This window comes from Hypomesus transpacificus, chromosome 15 (genome assembly GCF_021917145.1).
Source record: "Hypomesus transpacificus isolate Combined female chromosome 15, fHypTra1, whole genome shotgun sequence".
NCBI lineage: Eukaryota > Metazoa > Chordata > Actinopteri > Osmeriformes > Osmeridae > Hypomesus > Hypomesus transpacificus.
In genome coordinates this window covers 6,503,819-6,519,626 of record NC_061074.1, presented here as the reverse complement: position 1 = coordinate 6,519,626, position 15,808 = coordinate 6,503,819, and the positions used below count along the sequence as shown (strand labels likewise).

At 40.9% G+C, this 15,808-nt stretch overlaps 2 protein-coding genes across 4 annotated transcripts; one reads left to right on the top strand and one right to left on the bottom strand.

The window, feature by feature from the left end:
* Positions 1 to 540: 540 nt before the first annotated feature.
* On the top strand, positions 541 to 14,689 carry il4i1 (interleukin 4 induced 1). Of its 3 annotated transcripts, none has more exons than XM_047035423.1 (9): positions 541 to 633; positions 1,449 to 1,548; positions 2,310 to 2,530; positions 2,761 to 2,873; positions 12,074 to 12,275; positions 12,391 to 12,459; positions 12,759 to 12,895; positions 13,094 to 13,358; positions 13,720 to 14,689. In XM_047035423.1, the coding sequence occupies exons 2-9, from the start codon at positions 1,530 to 1,532 to the stop codon at positions 14,218 to 14,220; spliced, it is 1,527 nt and encodes a 508-aa protein (XP_046891379.1). In that variant the 5' UTR covers positions 541 to 633; positions 1,449 to 1,529; the 3' UTR covers positions 14,221 to 14,689. The 3 variants fall into 3 exon arrangements, with proteins under 3 accessions (XP_046891379.1, XP_046891377.1, XP_046891378.1); XM_047035421.1 differs by lacking the exon at positions 541 to 633 and adding an exon at positions 869 to 1,125; XM_047035422.1 differs by lacking the exon at positions 541 to 633 and adding an exon at positions 1,132 to 1,288.
* timm8b (translocase of inner mitochondrial membrane 8 homolog B (yeast)) lies at positions 14,660 to 15,547 on the bottom strand. Its single transcript, XM_047035424.1, has 2 exons — positions 15,221 to 15,547; positions 14,660 to 15,061 (listed from the first exon to the last, which is right to left on the bottom strand). Exons 1-2 carry the CDS (start codon positions 15,317 to 15,319, stop codon positions 14,894 to 14,896), a joined length of 267 nt encoding a protein of 88 aa, XP_046891380.1. The 5' UTR covers positions 15,320 to 15,547; the 3' UTR covers positions 14,660 to 14,893.
* Positions 15,548 to 15,808: the final 261 nt, after the last annotated feature.

Sequence of the window (15,808 nt, the reverse complement as noted above, 5' to 3'; positions counted from 1 at the left end):
TGCCATACCAGTCGCTTCAGTCACTTAGTTTAGGCTTAGGATAAGTGAAACCATTAAACCATTCAATCAAAAATAACAACAATAATATAAAATGTACTTCATACACCAAGATGACTGCTGGGGTATCTGTGTGTCTGTGTATGCAGGCTGCAGCAGTGGTGTTTTGGTTGTGAACTTGTAAATATATAGGCTACACTGAAATTAGGTCAGATTCGTTTTAAGAAAGTGTTTAAGTTGTGGTTCTGCTACGGAAACTGGTGGTGAGCAGTTTTCTGATGCGTTGCCTACACGATTGCCCTAGGCAGGCTAGGCTATGTTTGCATGCACAGTCCTAAAGTTTAATTGTTACATTTTAATCAGTCAGAAATCAACGAAAACAACCATTTGCTTGTTATTGTTCAATATATTTATCAATACTGATGAAGGAATCAATTGACAATATAAGAAGTCTCCTTGTGATTTAAGTTTTGTGATTTCATGGTGTCAGCAACATTACTTTATTCAAATGCATGATGTATGGTGGTACCCTACGTCATCTAGATTCAATCTTTCGATTGTTCCCTAAAATTATTTAAAAAAAGACTGAGGCTTATTACCACAGGGTTATTGACACTTGACATCTGCCAACACAAGGTGAGTGGAAAATTGATTTCCTTTATCAAGGTATAAGACCTAAAAATGAGTATATATAGGCTATAGCCTATAATTAGTCAATACAATCGTGTTAAATTAAGTCATCTAATAGCCTATCTATTCTCACTAATCATGAAGAATCATTACCAAATAACTCACCAACCCAGAATCTGTGAGTCGACAGAAATTCGCTATGTCGGTGAATAGTAAACCTCACTAATCTAATTTGTTCAGTATGGTTGAATCTCGAGCCGGTGTGGGAAAATATTTCTTGGCCGACCTGAAGAGCCTACATACGGCCCCTCATTAAAATACGTTGTGTGCAATTTCACACATACCATGTGTGATTCGCAGACCAACTTTCATGGGAAGACGCCTCGTTCTAAAACAATCTGTTAAAGATTTAAGTATAGGCTTTAATCTTCAGCAGGGCAGACCGTAATGCACAGGTTTGATAGGTTATCAGCGCCGGAGATATTGCCACTGATGAAGGTGAGCTCTCAGTGCACCAGCTCTGCGTCCTCGCTACATGAAGAAAACTTCCAAAAACTTTGCTAAAACATTGCAACAAGATTGCAACCAGATTATAGATTTTTTTTAATTAGTAGCCTAGCTATTTTATAACTTTCTACGTTTAATAAAAAGCATAGTGATGGTACGGTGTAACTACATGGCTGTGTGTTTTAATTAGCGTTAATATGTTTAAGAAAAAGATAAACACTCAATGTTTTTCTACGTGTAGTCTTGTGTCGTTTGAAAGTTATCGTCTATAATATATGCTTCAACTGATCCGGTTCTCTCTGTTCTCGTTATAGGTTTCTGTTTCTCCGTTGGGCTTGAGAGTCCGTCGAAAAGGAAAGAGGACGTGCGTCTCAAGAGTCAAGATCATCCCATTCATGGCGCTCTGCAAATTTTGTGAGTTGAATGATCGAAATATCAGAAAGAAAAGCCTTCTTTTAAGTTATTGGTTTGTCTTTACCACGTCTATATTGGATTTGTGTCAATATTTAGGTTACATTTATTTAAAAGATTGTTCTAAGTAGCCTATGCCACAGGCTGCATCCTAAACAGCCAACTTTCATTAATGTTTAATTGTATCAAAGCATCTAACTCTGTCTTGGCTCGGAGCGCTATCTTGATGGTATACTTTTTTTGTTATTTCCCCATGCTGCTCCAGTTATTTTTGCATATAAACGTAGACATCAAGGACACATATTTGACAAGATTGGAACGCAGAACGCCGTTTGAATACAACCTTCCTGACTACTTGCAGGATTTGCACAAATATATATCAGGATTTTAATTAATTGATTGTGTCAATTTAGCTACTGTTGGTTTAGGTGCCCATGTCTATTCTCACTTCTTGGTTGAACGTTTCATTAAAAAACGAGGTAGCTCATTCCACTACAGGTTTCTATTTCATTGCATATAATATTCCCATTAAACCCTAAAGTTCTTCTCATTAGAATAAACAAGATCAGCAATTGTTTGAATTTCTTGATATATTCTCTGGCAGAAAGGAAAGTGACACTTAAAGTTCTCCAGTCAATGTTGATCAAAACACATCTGTCAGTTTCTATTTTTATTTTAAAGTTGGTCATGAAAAAATACTGTTTGTGTCTAATAATAATTGATTAGGTTATTTCTATTTCTTCTCTTTTCTGGTGCCTGTGCAGTTCCCGTGGCCATATTGGCTATAATATGCCTAGTCTACACTGTGAGTGGATCCTTCCAGGACGATCTATTTGATTGTCTCCAGGACTCAGACTACTCAGAGCTGCTGGACATTGTGGAGAATGGGCTGCCCCCCACCAAGACCCCTCATCATGTAGCCATTATTGGTGGGGGGATGTCTGGACTGACTGCCGCTAAGTTTCTGGAGGATGCAGGACACAAGGTACAGCAGACTAGATCTGTCCTGAGACAACCTGCATGACACACTACACAATAATTACGATCCTGTTCTCCTGATCTTCTGTGCTAGGAAATGTACACATGTAGTTCTTCGGTGTTATTTTCCACTGGATTTGTGATGATGTCGAATTTACAATAGTGACTAATTCTAAAGCAATAGTTATGTATAATATGTTTGGTTACTAACCCACATCAGTGTTTTTGTGTGAACAGGTGACCATTATCGAGGCCAGTAATCGTGTTGGTGGCCGTGTGCAGACCTTCAGGAACCAACGGGAAGGCTGGTATGCAGAGCTGGGAGCCATGAGAATCCCCAGTTTCCACAAGTCAGTTCCCTCTCCCTTTATTCAATAACGTATTAGATAATACCCAATCACTGTGAAAGTACCATGTCAATGAAGGGAACAGTTAAGACAAGTTCAAGACAAAATCAACGTATTTATTACATATGTAAGGTGCAGGTGTCTGATACACTCAAGTCAAGGATCTCAGAAGACTGGACAATGAATACAGGAAATCAAGGGAGTATATGGTATCAGAATATGGGAGGATACAAGAAGATTAGCATTCGCAGGCACAGAAAAAGAACAATGCATGGTAGATAGCTTCTGTTCAGGTCTTTTGATAGGGCTCCTAGAAAGGGCCTTGTTGCTCCTTCTATTTTCCTAATTCAAAGTAGTATGGCATTACACTTTGGCAATATTGTGACCTCTGACCTACGTTAGTGACACAGGCCTTTTCCTAGTCGCACCTTACTGTCAGAAATATTAATCTTTCAAGCATTGCACAGTCAGTCGGTGAACAAGGTTTAAGAAAGCTTTATTACTTGCGGCCGGCCCACAATGAGACAAAAACATCACACGCCATTGTGCTACAAAGTTTGTCTGGTTCACAAGTCTTCAAGTAAGACTATTTATTGGTGAGAAGTCTCCTCCCCTGCATATCAGCTGTCAATATGATCGATCACAGAGACAGAGTGCGCGTGCACGTGGAAACTTACAGAGTTCTTTGACCCTAGGCTTGACCATATGATTCACTTATTGCGCCTCTAGCATACTAATGGTCAACCTAGGTCAGTTTGTCTACGTAAGCCTAGTGTCATGTATAGGTCATGTGGGGAGAGGGTTCTCTGCTGGCAAGGAATGCTGAAGTAAGTAAGTAAGTAAGTAAGAGTTTATTTATATAGCACATTTCATACAAGAATTGTAGCTCAAGGTGCTTTACATAAAATCAATAAAAACAATAATACAAGTGATAAAAACTATAATTAAAATAGCAACATTAATATAACTAATAAAAGTAGTAAAACCCTTCTGAGATAAAATTACTTAAATGCTTCGGTAAAAAGGTAGGTTTTAAGCTGTCTTTTAAAAATGTCTAGCGTGTTTGCTTCCCTAATATTTATGGATAATTTGTTCCATAGTTTTGGGGCATAATTAGCAAAGGCGGAATCACCAATCTTCTTATGACTGCTTCTGGTGACCTCTAATAGGCCTGCATTTGATGATCGCAGTGTTCTAGCTGGTGTGTAGTTTATAAGGGAGTTAGCAATGTAGCTAGGTCCTTTTCCGTGTAGAGCTTTGTATATGAGGAAAAGGACCTTAAAGTCAATTCTGAAGGTAACAGGGAGCCAGTGTAAAGTAGCTAGGACAGGACTAATGTGTTCTCTCCTTTTAGTTTTGGTTAATAATCTAGCTGCAGAATTTTGAATGATCTGTAATCTTTCAGTGGTTTTCTTGGGAAGACCAGTGAAAAGTGCGTTACAGTAGTCCAGCCGGCTGGATATAAAAGCATGAATTAACTTTTCTGCATTATTTTGGTTCATGAATGGTCGTACCTTTGCTATATTCCTCAGGTGAAAGAAAGCTGTTTTGGTCACTTTATTTATGCGAGAGTTGAAATCCAAATCTGAGTCCAGGATTACACCGAGACTCGTCACCTCTGGTTTAAGACAGGGGGTTAAGCCTCCTAGATTCTTAGTAAGCATCTCTCTTTTGGATTTGGGGCCACATAGTAGGACTTCGGTTTTGTCTTCATTTAATTTAAGAAAGTTATCATTCATCCATTTGTTTATTGCCAACAGGCAGTTGGTAATGGAATTGATGGCCTTTGCATCGTTGGTTTCAGTGGATATATATGTTGTGTGTCGTCCGCATAGCTATGGAAATCTATGTTATGTTCTCTGATTATGTCGCCGAGTGGTAACATATTAAGAGAAAAAGTAATGGACCTAGGCAGCTTCCTTGAGCAACCCCATAGCAGTTCTCATGTTTCTTAGACCTATGGACTTCTAAACTAACATAAAACTTCCTTCCTGTGATACAGTGCCCTCCAAAAGTATTGGAACAGTGAGGCGAATTCCTTTATTTTTGCTGTAGACTGAAAACAATTGGGCTTGACATCAAATAATGAACGTGAGACCAGAGATCAACGTTTCAGCTTTTATTTCCAGGTATTTACATCAGGATCTGATGCACAACTAAGAAAATATCACATTTTGTTTGAATCCACCCATTTGTCATGTGATCAAAAGTATTGGAACAGATATACTTAAAACATATTTAAGTGAATAAGACTTAATATTTAGTTGCAAATCCTTTGCTTTCAATAACTGCAGCAAGTCTGTGACCCATTGACGTCACCAAACTTTTGCATTCTTCCTTTTTGATGCTTTCCCAGGCTTTCACTGCAGCCTCTTTCAGTTGTTGTTTGTTTTGTGGGGTTCCTCCCTTCAGTCTCCTCTTAAGCAGGTAAAATGCATGCTCTATAGGGTTTAAGTCTGGAGATTGACTTGGCCAGTCTAATACCTTCCATTTCTTGCCCCTGATGAACTCCTTTGTTGTTTTGGCAGTGTGTTTTGGGTCGTTATCTTGCTGCATGATGAAGGCTCTGCCAATCAGTTTGGTTGCATCTTTCCTTAAATTGGCAGACAAAATGTTTCTGTAGACTTCCGAGTTCATTTTGCTGCTGCCATCATGTGTTACATCCTCAATGAAGATTAATGAGCCCGTCCCAGAAGAAGCCATGCAAGCCCAAGCCATGACATTACCTCCACCGTGTTTCACAGATGAGCTTGTGTGTTTGGGATCATGAGCAGTTCCTTTCTTTCTCCAAACTTTAGCCTTTCCATCACTTTGGTAAAAGTTAATCTTTGTCTCATCAGTCCATAAAACTTTGTCCCAGAATTTTTGAGGTTCATCTCTGTACCTTTTGGCAAATTCCAGCCTGGCCTTCCTATTCTTCTTGCTAATGAGTGGTTTGCATCTTCTGGTGTAGCCCTTGTACTTTTGTTCATGAAGTCTTCTGCGAACAGTAGATAGTGATACCTTCACTCCTGCCATCTGGAGGTTGTTGCTGATCTCACTAACAGTTGTTTTAGGGTCTTTCTTTACAGCTCTTACAATGTTTCTGTCATCAACTGCTGATGTTTTCCTTGGTCTACCTGTTCGACGTCTGTTACTTAGTACACCAGTAGTTTTCTTCTTCTTCAGGACATTCCAAATGGTTGTACTGGCTATGGCCAATGTTTCTGCAATGGCTCTGATTGATTTTCCATCTTCTCTAAGACTCACAATTGCTTGTTTTTCACCCAAAGACAGCGCTCCGGTTTTCATGTTGTTTTCACCTCTGAATACAGTCTGCATAGACAAAACCTATCTTACCCAATCTGAACCTGAGTGTAGACATTCAGTGGTATTTATTGATTGAATAATGTATGTAATAGGACACACCTGGGCAACAAAACACACCTGTCAGTCATATGTTCCAATACTTTTGCTCACGTGACAAATGGGTGGGTTCGAACAAAAAGGTGATATTTTCTAATTTGTGCATCAGATCCTGATGTAAATACCTGGAAATAAAAGCTGAAACGTTGATCTCTGGTCTCACGTTCATTATTTGATGTCAAGCCCAAATGTTTTCAGTCTACAGCAAAAATAAAGGAATTCGCCTCACTGTTCCAATACTTTTGGAGGGCACTGTATATGATTTTATCCAGTTCAATACACTATCCGTGAACCCAATAAGCTTTTCCAGTCTATTGATTAGGATGTCGTGATCAATGGTATCAAATGCTGCACTAAGATCTAGCAGGATAAGGATAGAGACTTTATTTGCATCAGAGTTTAATCTGAGGTCGCTAATTATTTTGGTGAGAGCAGTTTCAGTACTGTGATATTTCCTGAAACCTGACTGCGAGACTTCCAGAATGTTATTTTCTTCGAGAAAATAATTTAATTGGACTAAAACTATCTTTTCCAGTACTTTACTAATAAATGGAAGGTTTGATATTGGTCTGTAATTTGCAAGTAGACTGTTATCCAATTTGGGTTTCTTTAATAGGGGCTTTACAACAGCTGTTTTGAATGCATCTGGGAAGACGCCAGTTCTAAGGGATGTGTTTATAATCTCTAGCACCGGACCTGAGACACTATCAAACACTCGCTTAAAGAATGTTGTGGGTATAGGATCAATATCTGAGGTTGTGGAGTTAGATTCGCTGACAATTTTGGAAAGTTCACTAAGTGTGATACAGGTAAATGTGCTCATGGTTATGTTGCAGAATCTACTGATGTCAGTTTCGACCCCACTATTAATTATACTAGCTCTGATCAGAGTTATTTTGTTCTTGAAGAACAAAGCGAGCTCTTCACATTTAACTGCTGAGGATGGGGGTGGGACAGGGACAGTGTTTAACAGCTGGTCAATGGTGGAGAAAAGAACTCTGGAATTTCTGGCATTTTCTGTTATAATGTTGGAGAAATATTCTCTCCTTGCTAGACGGGTGGTCTTGTTATAGGTGGTTAGTGTATCTTTGTAGATATTGTAGTGGATAGTGATCTTTGTTTTCCTCCATTTTCTCTCTGCTGCACGGCATTTTCTTTTCGTTTCACTAACATTTTTATTTCTCAGCCATGGGGAGGTTCTGCTTGTGCACTTCTTTTTGGTTTTTAGTGGTGCAACAGAGTCTAACACAGTTAATAGTGCATCATTGAGGTTCTCTACCATTTCATTCAGAGAGCAATCATGATTAGTTCGCTCATATAGAGCGAATTGTTCCGAAAATTTCATCACAGCTGAATCGTCAAAATTTCTTCTTTGGACTAAGAATTCTTTTGTGTTTTTTGTTAGGATGATTTCCACATTAAAAAGTATATAATGATGGTCTGAGAGGGGTAGATCAGTTATCGAAATATTATTGATATTTAGTCCAGTTGTTATCACTAGATCTAGTGTGTTTCCGTGCTGGTGTGTTGGGTCTGTTATGTGTTGAGTTAGATCAAAGCTGTCGAGGAGATTTAAGAGCTCAATAGTACTTGGGTCTGCTTTTTTATTTACTTGGATATTTAAGTCTCCGTTTAAAACTACTTTGTCATATCTAGTGACACATAGTGATAATAGTTCAGAGAATTCTTGTATGAATATTGGCGAGTGCTTGGGTGGCCAATATATAATAACAAAAAGTATTTATTCGGTTTTGAGCTCTATAGCAAGATATTCATATGATGTGAATTCACCTAGCTCAGTAATTTTGAACAACAGTTTAGAGGAGAAAATTGCTGCGACTCCTCCACCTTTTTTTGATTTCCTAGAAACTTGGTGAAAGCTGTAATCGGGCGGACACGCTTCTATCAAAGTTGCTGTTGCCGTGTCATTGTTTAGCCAGGTTTCTGTTAGACAGATGCAGTCTAAGTTGTTTTCTTTGATCAGATCATTAACTAGAAATGTTTTGTTATTTAGTGATCTAACATTGAGAAGGGCCAGTTTCATCTGTGGGGTATTAACAGATAAAACATGGGTTGATAAATCTGTTGGAAGAATATGGATAGTTCTGTGACTTCTAACACTAGTTTCAGGTTTGTAACCATGCATTTTACCATGCCATTTTCTGTTTGTGATGATGACCGGTATGTCTAATGAAATAGCATGGTGGCTGTCCTAGCGTAACTTTTCTTTGGGAAAGTCTATGTCACTGAGCTGTTCCATCACAAGGGAATTCATCCGGGGGGTGCAGATCTGTGCAAGGCCCATGTCCTTGCAGGAGGCTGTTTGAATGTTCTGTTCTGTTCCATGGGAGGTTGTTTGGGATGAGTCAGTCAGCTTAGACATAACAGGGATAGGGGGAGCAACTTGATTTGTGGTCAGGAGCACGTGACTGATGTTTGCTGTTAGTAGTCGAGATCCTCTACGGTTTGGGTGGAGTCCGTCAGCTTGAAAACGGTCTGCACAGTTCCAGAACACATTGAAATTATCGATAAATCTCAGTTTGTGTGCCAGACAGACAGATGCCAACCATGTGTTGAAATATAGTAGTCGACTGAAGGCTTCTTTTCCTCTGCGAAAGCATGCAATCGGTCCACTGATAAATACATCTTGATATCTGTTGAGTGTGTTCAGTAGCTGGGTGAAATGTTTTTTAAGTATCTCAGTGCCAGTTTTCTTGTGTAGGATATCAAACGAGCCAGTGTGGATGATAATCTTAGGGTTGTTTGGTTTATTGTTGAGGATTGTTTGTACCTCTGACGACAGTTCCTCGACAGATGTGTTGCTAAGACAAATATTTCTGTCTTTGCCAGTTTAACATGTGCTGTCATGGCATCTCCAATCAAGATGGTGGCCATATGTGGTATTGTGTTTGCATTTCTAACGTTTGCCTTGTCAGTAGCTGCGGAGCCAGTTCTTAGCTTATTTGGGTTAGAAATGATAGGACCTTTTGCTAGACCAAGGTCAGCCATTGTGTCAGTGCTAGCAGTAGATTCTAAAGTGCTGGCAGCGTTAGCTCCTCTAAGTGCTGATGGGTTGTGGGTAGTCTTAGCATACCTTGGAAGTTGATAATCCTGTGGTATTGTTGTCTGATTAGGCCTGATGGGGGGTCGAACAGCACCCCGAATGGTCCGAGAGGGGCTTGGAGTGAAATGGGGGACTCCCGGTCGCAGCAGACGATGATGTGATGGATTTGCATGTGTGTAGTAGCTACCATCATGGTGTGTCGGTGATCTGGGCCCTTCATGTTTGTAAGCTGCGTGGCTAGCACTCCTGTGCCTCTTCGCCTTGGATTCCACACACAAGGAAGTTCCCAGTGTTTCGAATCTGTTTCTGAGTGGGACAGGAGGAGAGGTGATGTGGGAAGAGTTTATGCCTCGCTTTTTATCCTTGGTGACAGTCCCATCTCCGATGAAAGTAGAAGCGGCGCTGGGCCTCTTTGGTTTAGTGCCGAGAGCAGGCCATGACTCATCCGGTCCACCGGCTGGTGGAAAGAAAGCTGTTTCCAAGGGTTGCTCATTAGCCGGTAGCTTAGCCTCCTGGCTAGGTAGCAAGGAATCTATAAAGTCTTCGGTCTCTCTGATATCTATGAGGGTTCTGACTCTTAACTCCAGTTTGACTATCCTCTGAGTAAGTTGTTTGCAGTCGTTGCAAGCCATAGTTCTACAGGGAACAAGCTTTAGCTTTGCTTGCCTGTGGTCAGTCTTGGAGAGTAGCCCAAAATACTTCTGCTCTCCTTGGGCTTCAGTCCCTCAGGTTGTTCCTTTTAGTGGTTGTAGTCAATCCACTTTGCTCCATTCAGAAGTATTTGATTTTGAGTAATATAATAAAAAACTATCCAAATGATTGAAACTTCAGAGCATTTCTCCGTGGATGACTAAACAATAGGATAGATGCCAAGCAGGGAACACAGAATCATTCTTATTACAGGATAACAGTTACATCTTCAATTTTTCCAACACTTACAAGTAACTAACTTATGGCTTATGCAGGCATAAGAAAACAACATAAAGACAGTTTATCAATGATACAAGAAACAATTAATAAATAGGCATATTTATCTCCTGGACATAACCAAGGGTTATATGCTCATGAACCTAATATAGCATGGTATTGATCAAACATTGTTTATTACATTCAGAACATTTCAAACAGTATAAAAGTAATAAAGTAATCATTATCTTTAATTATTGTTAACTGATCAGTGGTTTAAGGACAGACCTCTTCAAACCACACCTCTCTTTTTGACCCAAACCAGCGGCGTAACAAGGACTTGGCGGGCCCGAGTGCAGATCTCACCAACGGGCCCCTTACCGACCTATCGTCAGGCGAAATTATTGAGTTTTCAGTTTAGCGATGCGCAAGGAAATTTAGGCTACTCATGATGTACAATTAAGGGTAACGACTGCTCCTTCTATGTGAAGATAGATTACGGTTTTCAAAAGTGAACGGCTCTGACTCGCGAGTCTCTGGCTCTAGATTATGCTTGCTACAACACGGAATGAGTATAATGGAACAGTCAGTCATGAGCCGACGTATCTGCGACATTTGAAATAGAGCACAGAGATGAGAAGAAAATCTGATCATTTACCAAGGCTTATCCGACGTTATGAATGACGTTTCGATCTGTCATGTGTGCTATCTGGGTACTAGTAAAAAAAACTGTCACTTCGATGGTGAATATTTGATTTTATGTTCGTTAAATATGCTAGTTTACATTTAGTCTATCTAGCTTCAGCTATTTTCCGACTACATCCTGCACATAGTTTACTATATCTAACCTGGCCGCTGCCTGGTAGCCTAGGCCTATATGTGCATTTTTATGACGTTTAATAGCCATGTCAACTGCATACACCAGACAGTAAACGTTATGTAATTATTAGCCTACCCTGGTGGCTGAGTTTCACACTCATTGCTGTTGCCGAGCTGGGGGTCAGACGTAGCGTCCTCTTCAACACGCTTCGCCACAATCCAAATGAGGATAGTTTTGACAGCTTTGCCCCACTTACAAATTGCTCTTTTCGTTCCTGCCGCTTTCTGGAGCCACTTTTATGTTAAAGGGCATGGCATGGGGTAGCCTAATTCGCTTCAAAACGCTAATGCAACACAACTGTAGTATCCCAACAACAACTGTCTGTGGTATTCCAACAACTGGATGGGAACAATCGTGTGTGGGTGGGCGGGAATCTTTGACAACAATATTACCCAGACATCCTTGCTATTTTTCGAGGGCAATATTACTTAATAAAAACGACATTTGTTTCATTCAGCAAAAGGCAAATGAGGAAAAATTAATTATTTGCTGTTGTTAACACTGACTGTTTTTAAAATGTTTATTGGGCAGGTGATAGCTCATAATTCTGAATAACTGACACCATAATTGAGAAATGTTTGCGAATTGATAACACTGGATCATATGGGATCTTCAACTTACGGTTTTACAGCGGTGCAAGGGGCCCGGTCAGATTGCCTCAAGGGGCCCGGTCAAGTTGTCTCACTTTAACGGTGAGATCGAGGACGGGCCCCCTTTCGCCACGGGCCCTAGTGCAGCTGCACTCCTTGCACTCCCTATAGTTACGCCACTGACCCAAACCCAACCCACACACAGCAGATACCTTCATCTGTAGATTTCAATCTGATAATTTTCATTTTATGTTATGTTTACGTTCACCCTCTTATAAATGAATCCCGTTTTAAATATCGATGAAAGTTTTTCCCTTCCTATCGTCACATCAACAACCTTGCGCCTCATTTTGAACAGGATCCTATTATCCTTTGCCGCTAAAATGGACATCAGACTGAACCAGTTCGTCCAGGATGACATCAATACGTACTACTTTGTGAATGGCAAGCTGGCAAGGACCTACAAAGTAAAGGAACAGCCAGATGTGCTCGGTTACAACCTGGAAGGCAAGGAGAAAGGGAAATCCGCAGCTCAGCTTTTTGATGCAGCTCTGGATCAGGTTAGTTGGAGGAGGAGGAGGAGGAGGAAGAAGGCTGAGGAGACATGCTCTAGTACACTGTCACATGATTCAGAGGAGCTGGTTTTAAACATACTTTGCACATGTTTGATTTCAGTTGAGGGATTATCTGAAGAAGTTTGGTTGTAAAGCCATGTTGGAAAAATATGACTCCTACTCTGTGAAGGTAAGGTGAACCAACACCCAGCCTCTGCTGAGTAGTTATTCACATTATGCTTTTTCATAACTGTGGTATTTTCTGTCCTCGATTGAATATCATCCTGCTACAGGTGACCCACTGGTAAAATAAACAAGTATTGCATGAAGTTCATACTAAAGTCTTCATATGAATCTTAACATTATAATGTAGGCCAGGGTTTCTATGACAGGAAGTGGGAGAGGAAGTCTGACAGTGAGTAAAATGAAAGCCTGTGGCATAAAGTGTATCTACAGTAGGTGTCTGAGCAGCTGGTGGGTTTGCTGCAGGAGTACCTGGTGAAGGAGGCCAATGTGTCCAGAGGAGGCCTGAGGATGATCGGAGACATCCTGAACGAAAACAGCTTCTTCTACACATCACTCCTTGAGATGTTGTATATCCAGTCAGACATCAACGACAACACTATGTAAGAGCAGCTGATTGCATCATCATCATGTATTTGGTCATTACAGGAGACCCTTTTTTTTCATGGTCAAAGGTATTTCTCATCACATGTGCAATAGCATTTTTCAAGGGGGCAGTTCCTTATCCTGAAAACATTTTAATGAAAAATCTCAATTTGTTGGATTGAGAACCATCCTGATGTGTCATCTGTGCTGTCCAGTTACTACGAGGTGACGGATGGGTTTGAACACCTGCCCCGGTCCTTCTTCAAGTATCTGAATGGCACCATACTGTTCAACTGCAAGGTGAAGCAGGTGTCCCAGACCAGCACCAACGTCACTGTGTCCTTCCAGGACTGGAGAAACCCCAACACGCTGACCAACCTGACGGTTGACTATGTCTTGGTCACTGCCACGGCCAAGGCATCCCTCTTCATTGATTTCCAGCCGCCTCTCTCCACACGAAAAATGGAGGCCTTACGCTCGGTGTGTAGCATAGAGATTAAAAAAAAAAGATGAATATGAAAGGTTAGGGCTGTAACAGGCCTTGTGTTACACATTTAGTCCTAGATTAGGAAAATATGAGATACCATATGAGAACTTGACTACATAGAGGTCCAAGAGGTTATTTGACTTTTTAAAATCCTATGCAGCCTGAAGTGAGAACATGATGTTTTAAGAACAGTAGATGATTAAGCTACAACACTCATAGTGTTGTATCAGGTATCAAAGATCTGACATCTTAGATGTCAGAGTTATGGTTCTGGTGGTAATTTGAATATTCACAACAGTGCAATATTCAATATAACCCTTTTTGATTGGTTGATAAAATGAGTTTGTGTTCTAGGTGCACTATGCCAGCTCCACCAAGGTCATCCTCAGCTTTAGCAAGAGGTTCTGGGAGAATGACTTCATCAAAGGGGGCAAGAGCATCACAGACCTGCCCTCCCGCTTCATCTACTACCCAAGCCATAGCTTCCCCAACACGGAAGGCGGAGTGGTGCTGGCGTCGTACACCTGCTCAGATGACTCCACACTGTTCCAGGGGGTGGATAACGAGACGCTGAAGGCGCTGGTTTTGGAAGACCTGGTGAAGATCCATGGGGAGTTTATCCGATCCCTGTGCACCGGGGGCGAGGTGAAGAAGTGGGGACTGGACCCCTACAGCCTAGGGGCCTTTGCCATCTACACCCCCTACCAGCAGACAGACTATGCCGCAGAGCTGTTTGCAAATGAGAATCGGGTCCACTTTGCTGGCGAGCACACTGCCACACCCCACGCCTGGATAGAGACCGCCATGAAGTCAGCAATCAGGGCCGCCAACAATATCAACAACCTCACTGACTAGTGGGGGAAGAATCGGCTGTGATGTTTTTCATCTGCTGGGGGAGGATGCTTGAGATAGTGTAGGCAAACTGTCAATACAAGAAAGAGTGTGACTGGCTGTGAGACAAGAGTGAAGTTTGGCTCTATGTGTATTGTGGTTTGCAAGGTTAGTGACCAAATGGGTTTCTTGACCAGATGACAATCACAATGGTTTAGCCACATTAAATGCCTAACGAATACTCTGCTATACCCAGGCATGCATAGTCGTATTTAAGGAAGTGGTTAAGATCACAAAAAAATGATGTTTTGTATCATCTTTTGACAAAAGTATTGCTGGTTTGTTTTTATGTATATGGGATAACTTTTTATACAACTTGTTTAATCATAGCCAGTTGGTACTCAGTTTATAACAGTGTAATGATCCTACTCAATGTACTATGAACAAGAATAGTTTAATACAATTGTTAATAAAACTGCATCTTTTTATTACTGCAATGACTGCAGACTGAAGTCAGTTATTTATACAGAAACCAGTCCACATATAAAACAAAACGACAGTATCCATCAGACTAAATCTTCTATATTAGTAAGTGATGCTGGGGTATCGTGGATGTCAAAGGGTTTTTCTCCAGTCTCAGTAAGTTGTGTGGCTTATTAGATAACGTTACTTCGAGTCCTTTCTTATCAGATGCTCATCAGTGTGCACCCTTTTGAACCATCTGCGTGAAGCGGTTGGTAATGGTCAGAGTCGTGTCAATAAAGCGTTCCACACAGCTCACTAAGCACGTCTCAGTCCGAGAGTCCAGTTTGGAGCTCGGGCTATCCATGCACTTGTCCCAGCAGACATCTGTGAAGTTGTGCACCTGGAAGAAAAGGGGGGCACGTTGGTAGTTAAACACTCTGAAAATTGCATCCAATTCAAGAAATATGTTATATGCGCCGTTGGAATAAGGCAACTGACAATCCTCGAGATGAGGTTCGATTAGACCAAGACTGTAGCAACCAAAGATAACAACGCTAACCTGGGCCTGAAACTGTGCTTTCTGCTGTTCGATAGCAATCATCCGCTGAAGCTCAGATGCCTCTGCCTTTTCAGACGCATTCATATCAAATCCGTCCATGGTGTCGGGTTTGCTAAGTAAGCTTGTGTTTATCGAGCAGTAAAAGTACTAAATGACCTTCTCCTTCAACACGCGTGTTTAGACAGGGAAAAATATCCACCACTGTGCCGCAGACCGCAGAGACATACACAATTTCAGTGATCTACAGATCACCTGCCTTAACAATTCCCAGTCTATGTTGTGAATGTTACGCGTTTGAGTCTATCTGCGCAGTTGCCGCATATTTTGACACATTTTACGTCACACACTGCTCCGAGTCAAGATGTTACCATGCATACAAGTACACGACTGTAAAACTTACTGAAAATATTATTCAGATAGACTTTGCAAGGGCTGTATAATATATTGACATTTTTGTGTGTTTTACACGAGTGACAGGCAAGTGTAATATAACATAAACCATTCGAAAATCTGACGTATAAGCAATCAGATTCAACCATCATGTTTGCATCTAAAATCTTGACACATTGGTCAGAGAGGAAGAACTAT

What these genes read in the sequence shown, in the direction of transcription:
- timm8b (XM_047035424.1), bottom strand. Translation starts at nt 15,319, where the DNA reads ATGGACGGATTTGATATGAATGCGTCTGAAAAGGCAGAGGCATCTGAG. An exon ending in AAGCACAGTTTCAGGCCCAG is followed by an intron (nt 15,062 to 15,220) that starts GTTAGCGTTGTT and finishes CTTTTCTTCCAG; the next exon opens with GTGCACAACTTCACAGATGT.
- il4i1 (XM_047035421.1), top strand. Translation starts at nt 1,075, where the DNA reads ATGCACAGGTTTGATAGGTTATCAGCGCCGGAGATATTGCCACTGATG. An exon ending in CATGGCGCTCTGCAAATTTT is followed by an intron (nt 1,549 to 2,309) that starts GTGAGTTGAATG and finishes GTGCCTGTGCAG; the next exon opens with TTCCCGTGGCCATATTGGCT. An exon ending in ATGACTCCTACTCTGTGAAG is followed by an intron (nt 12,460 to 12,758) that starts GTAAGGTGAACC and finishes GGTTTGCTGCAG; the next exon opens with GAGTACCTGGTGAAGGAGGC.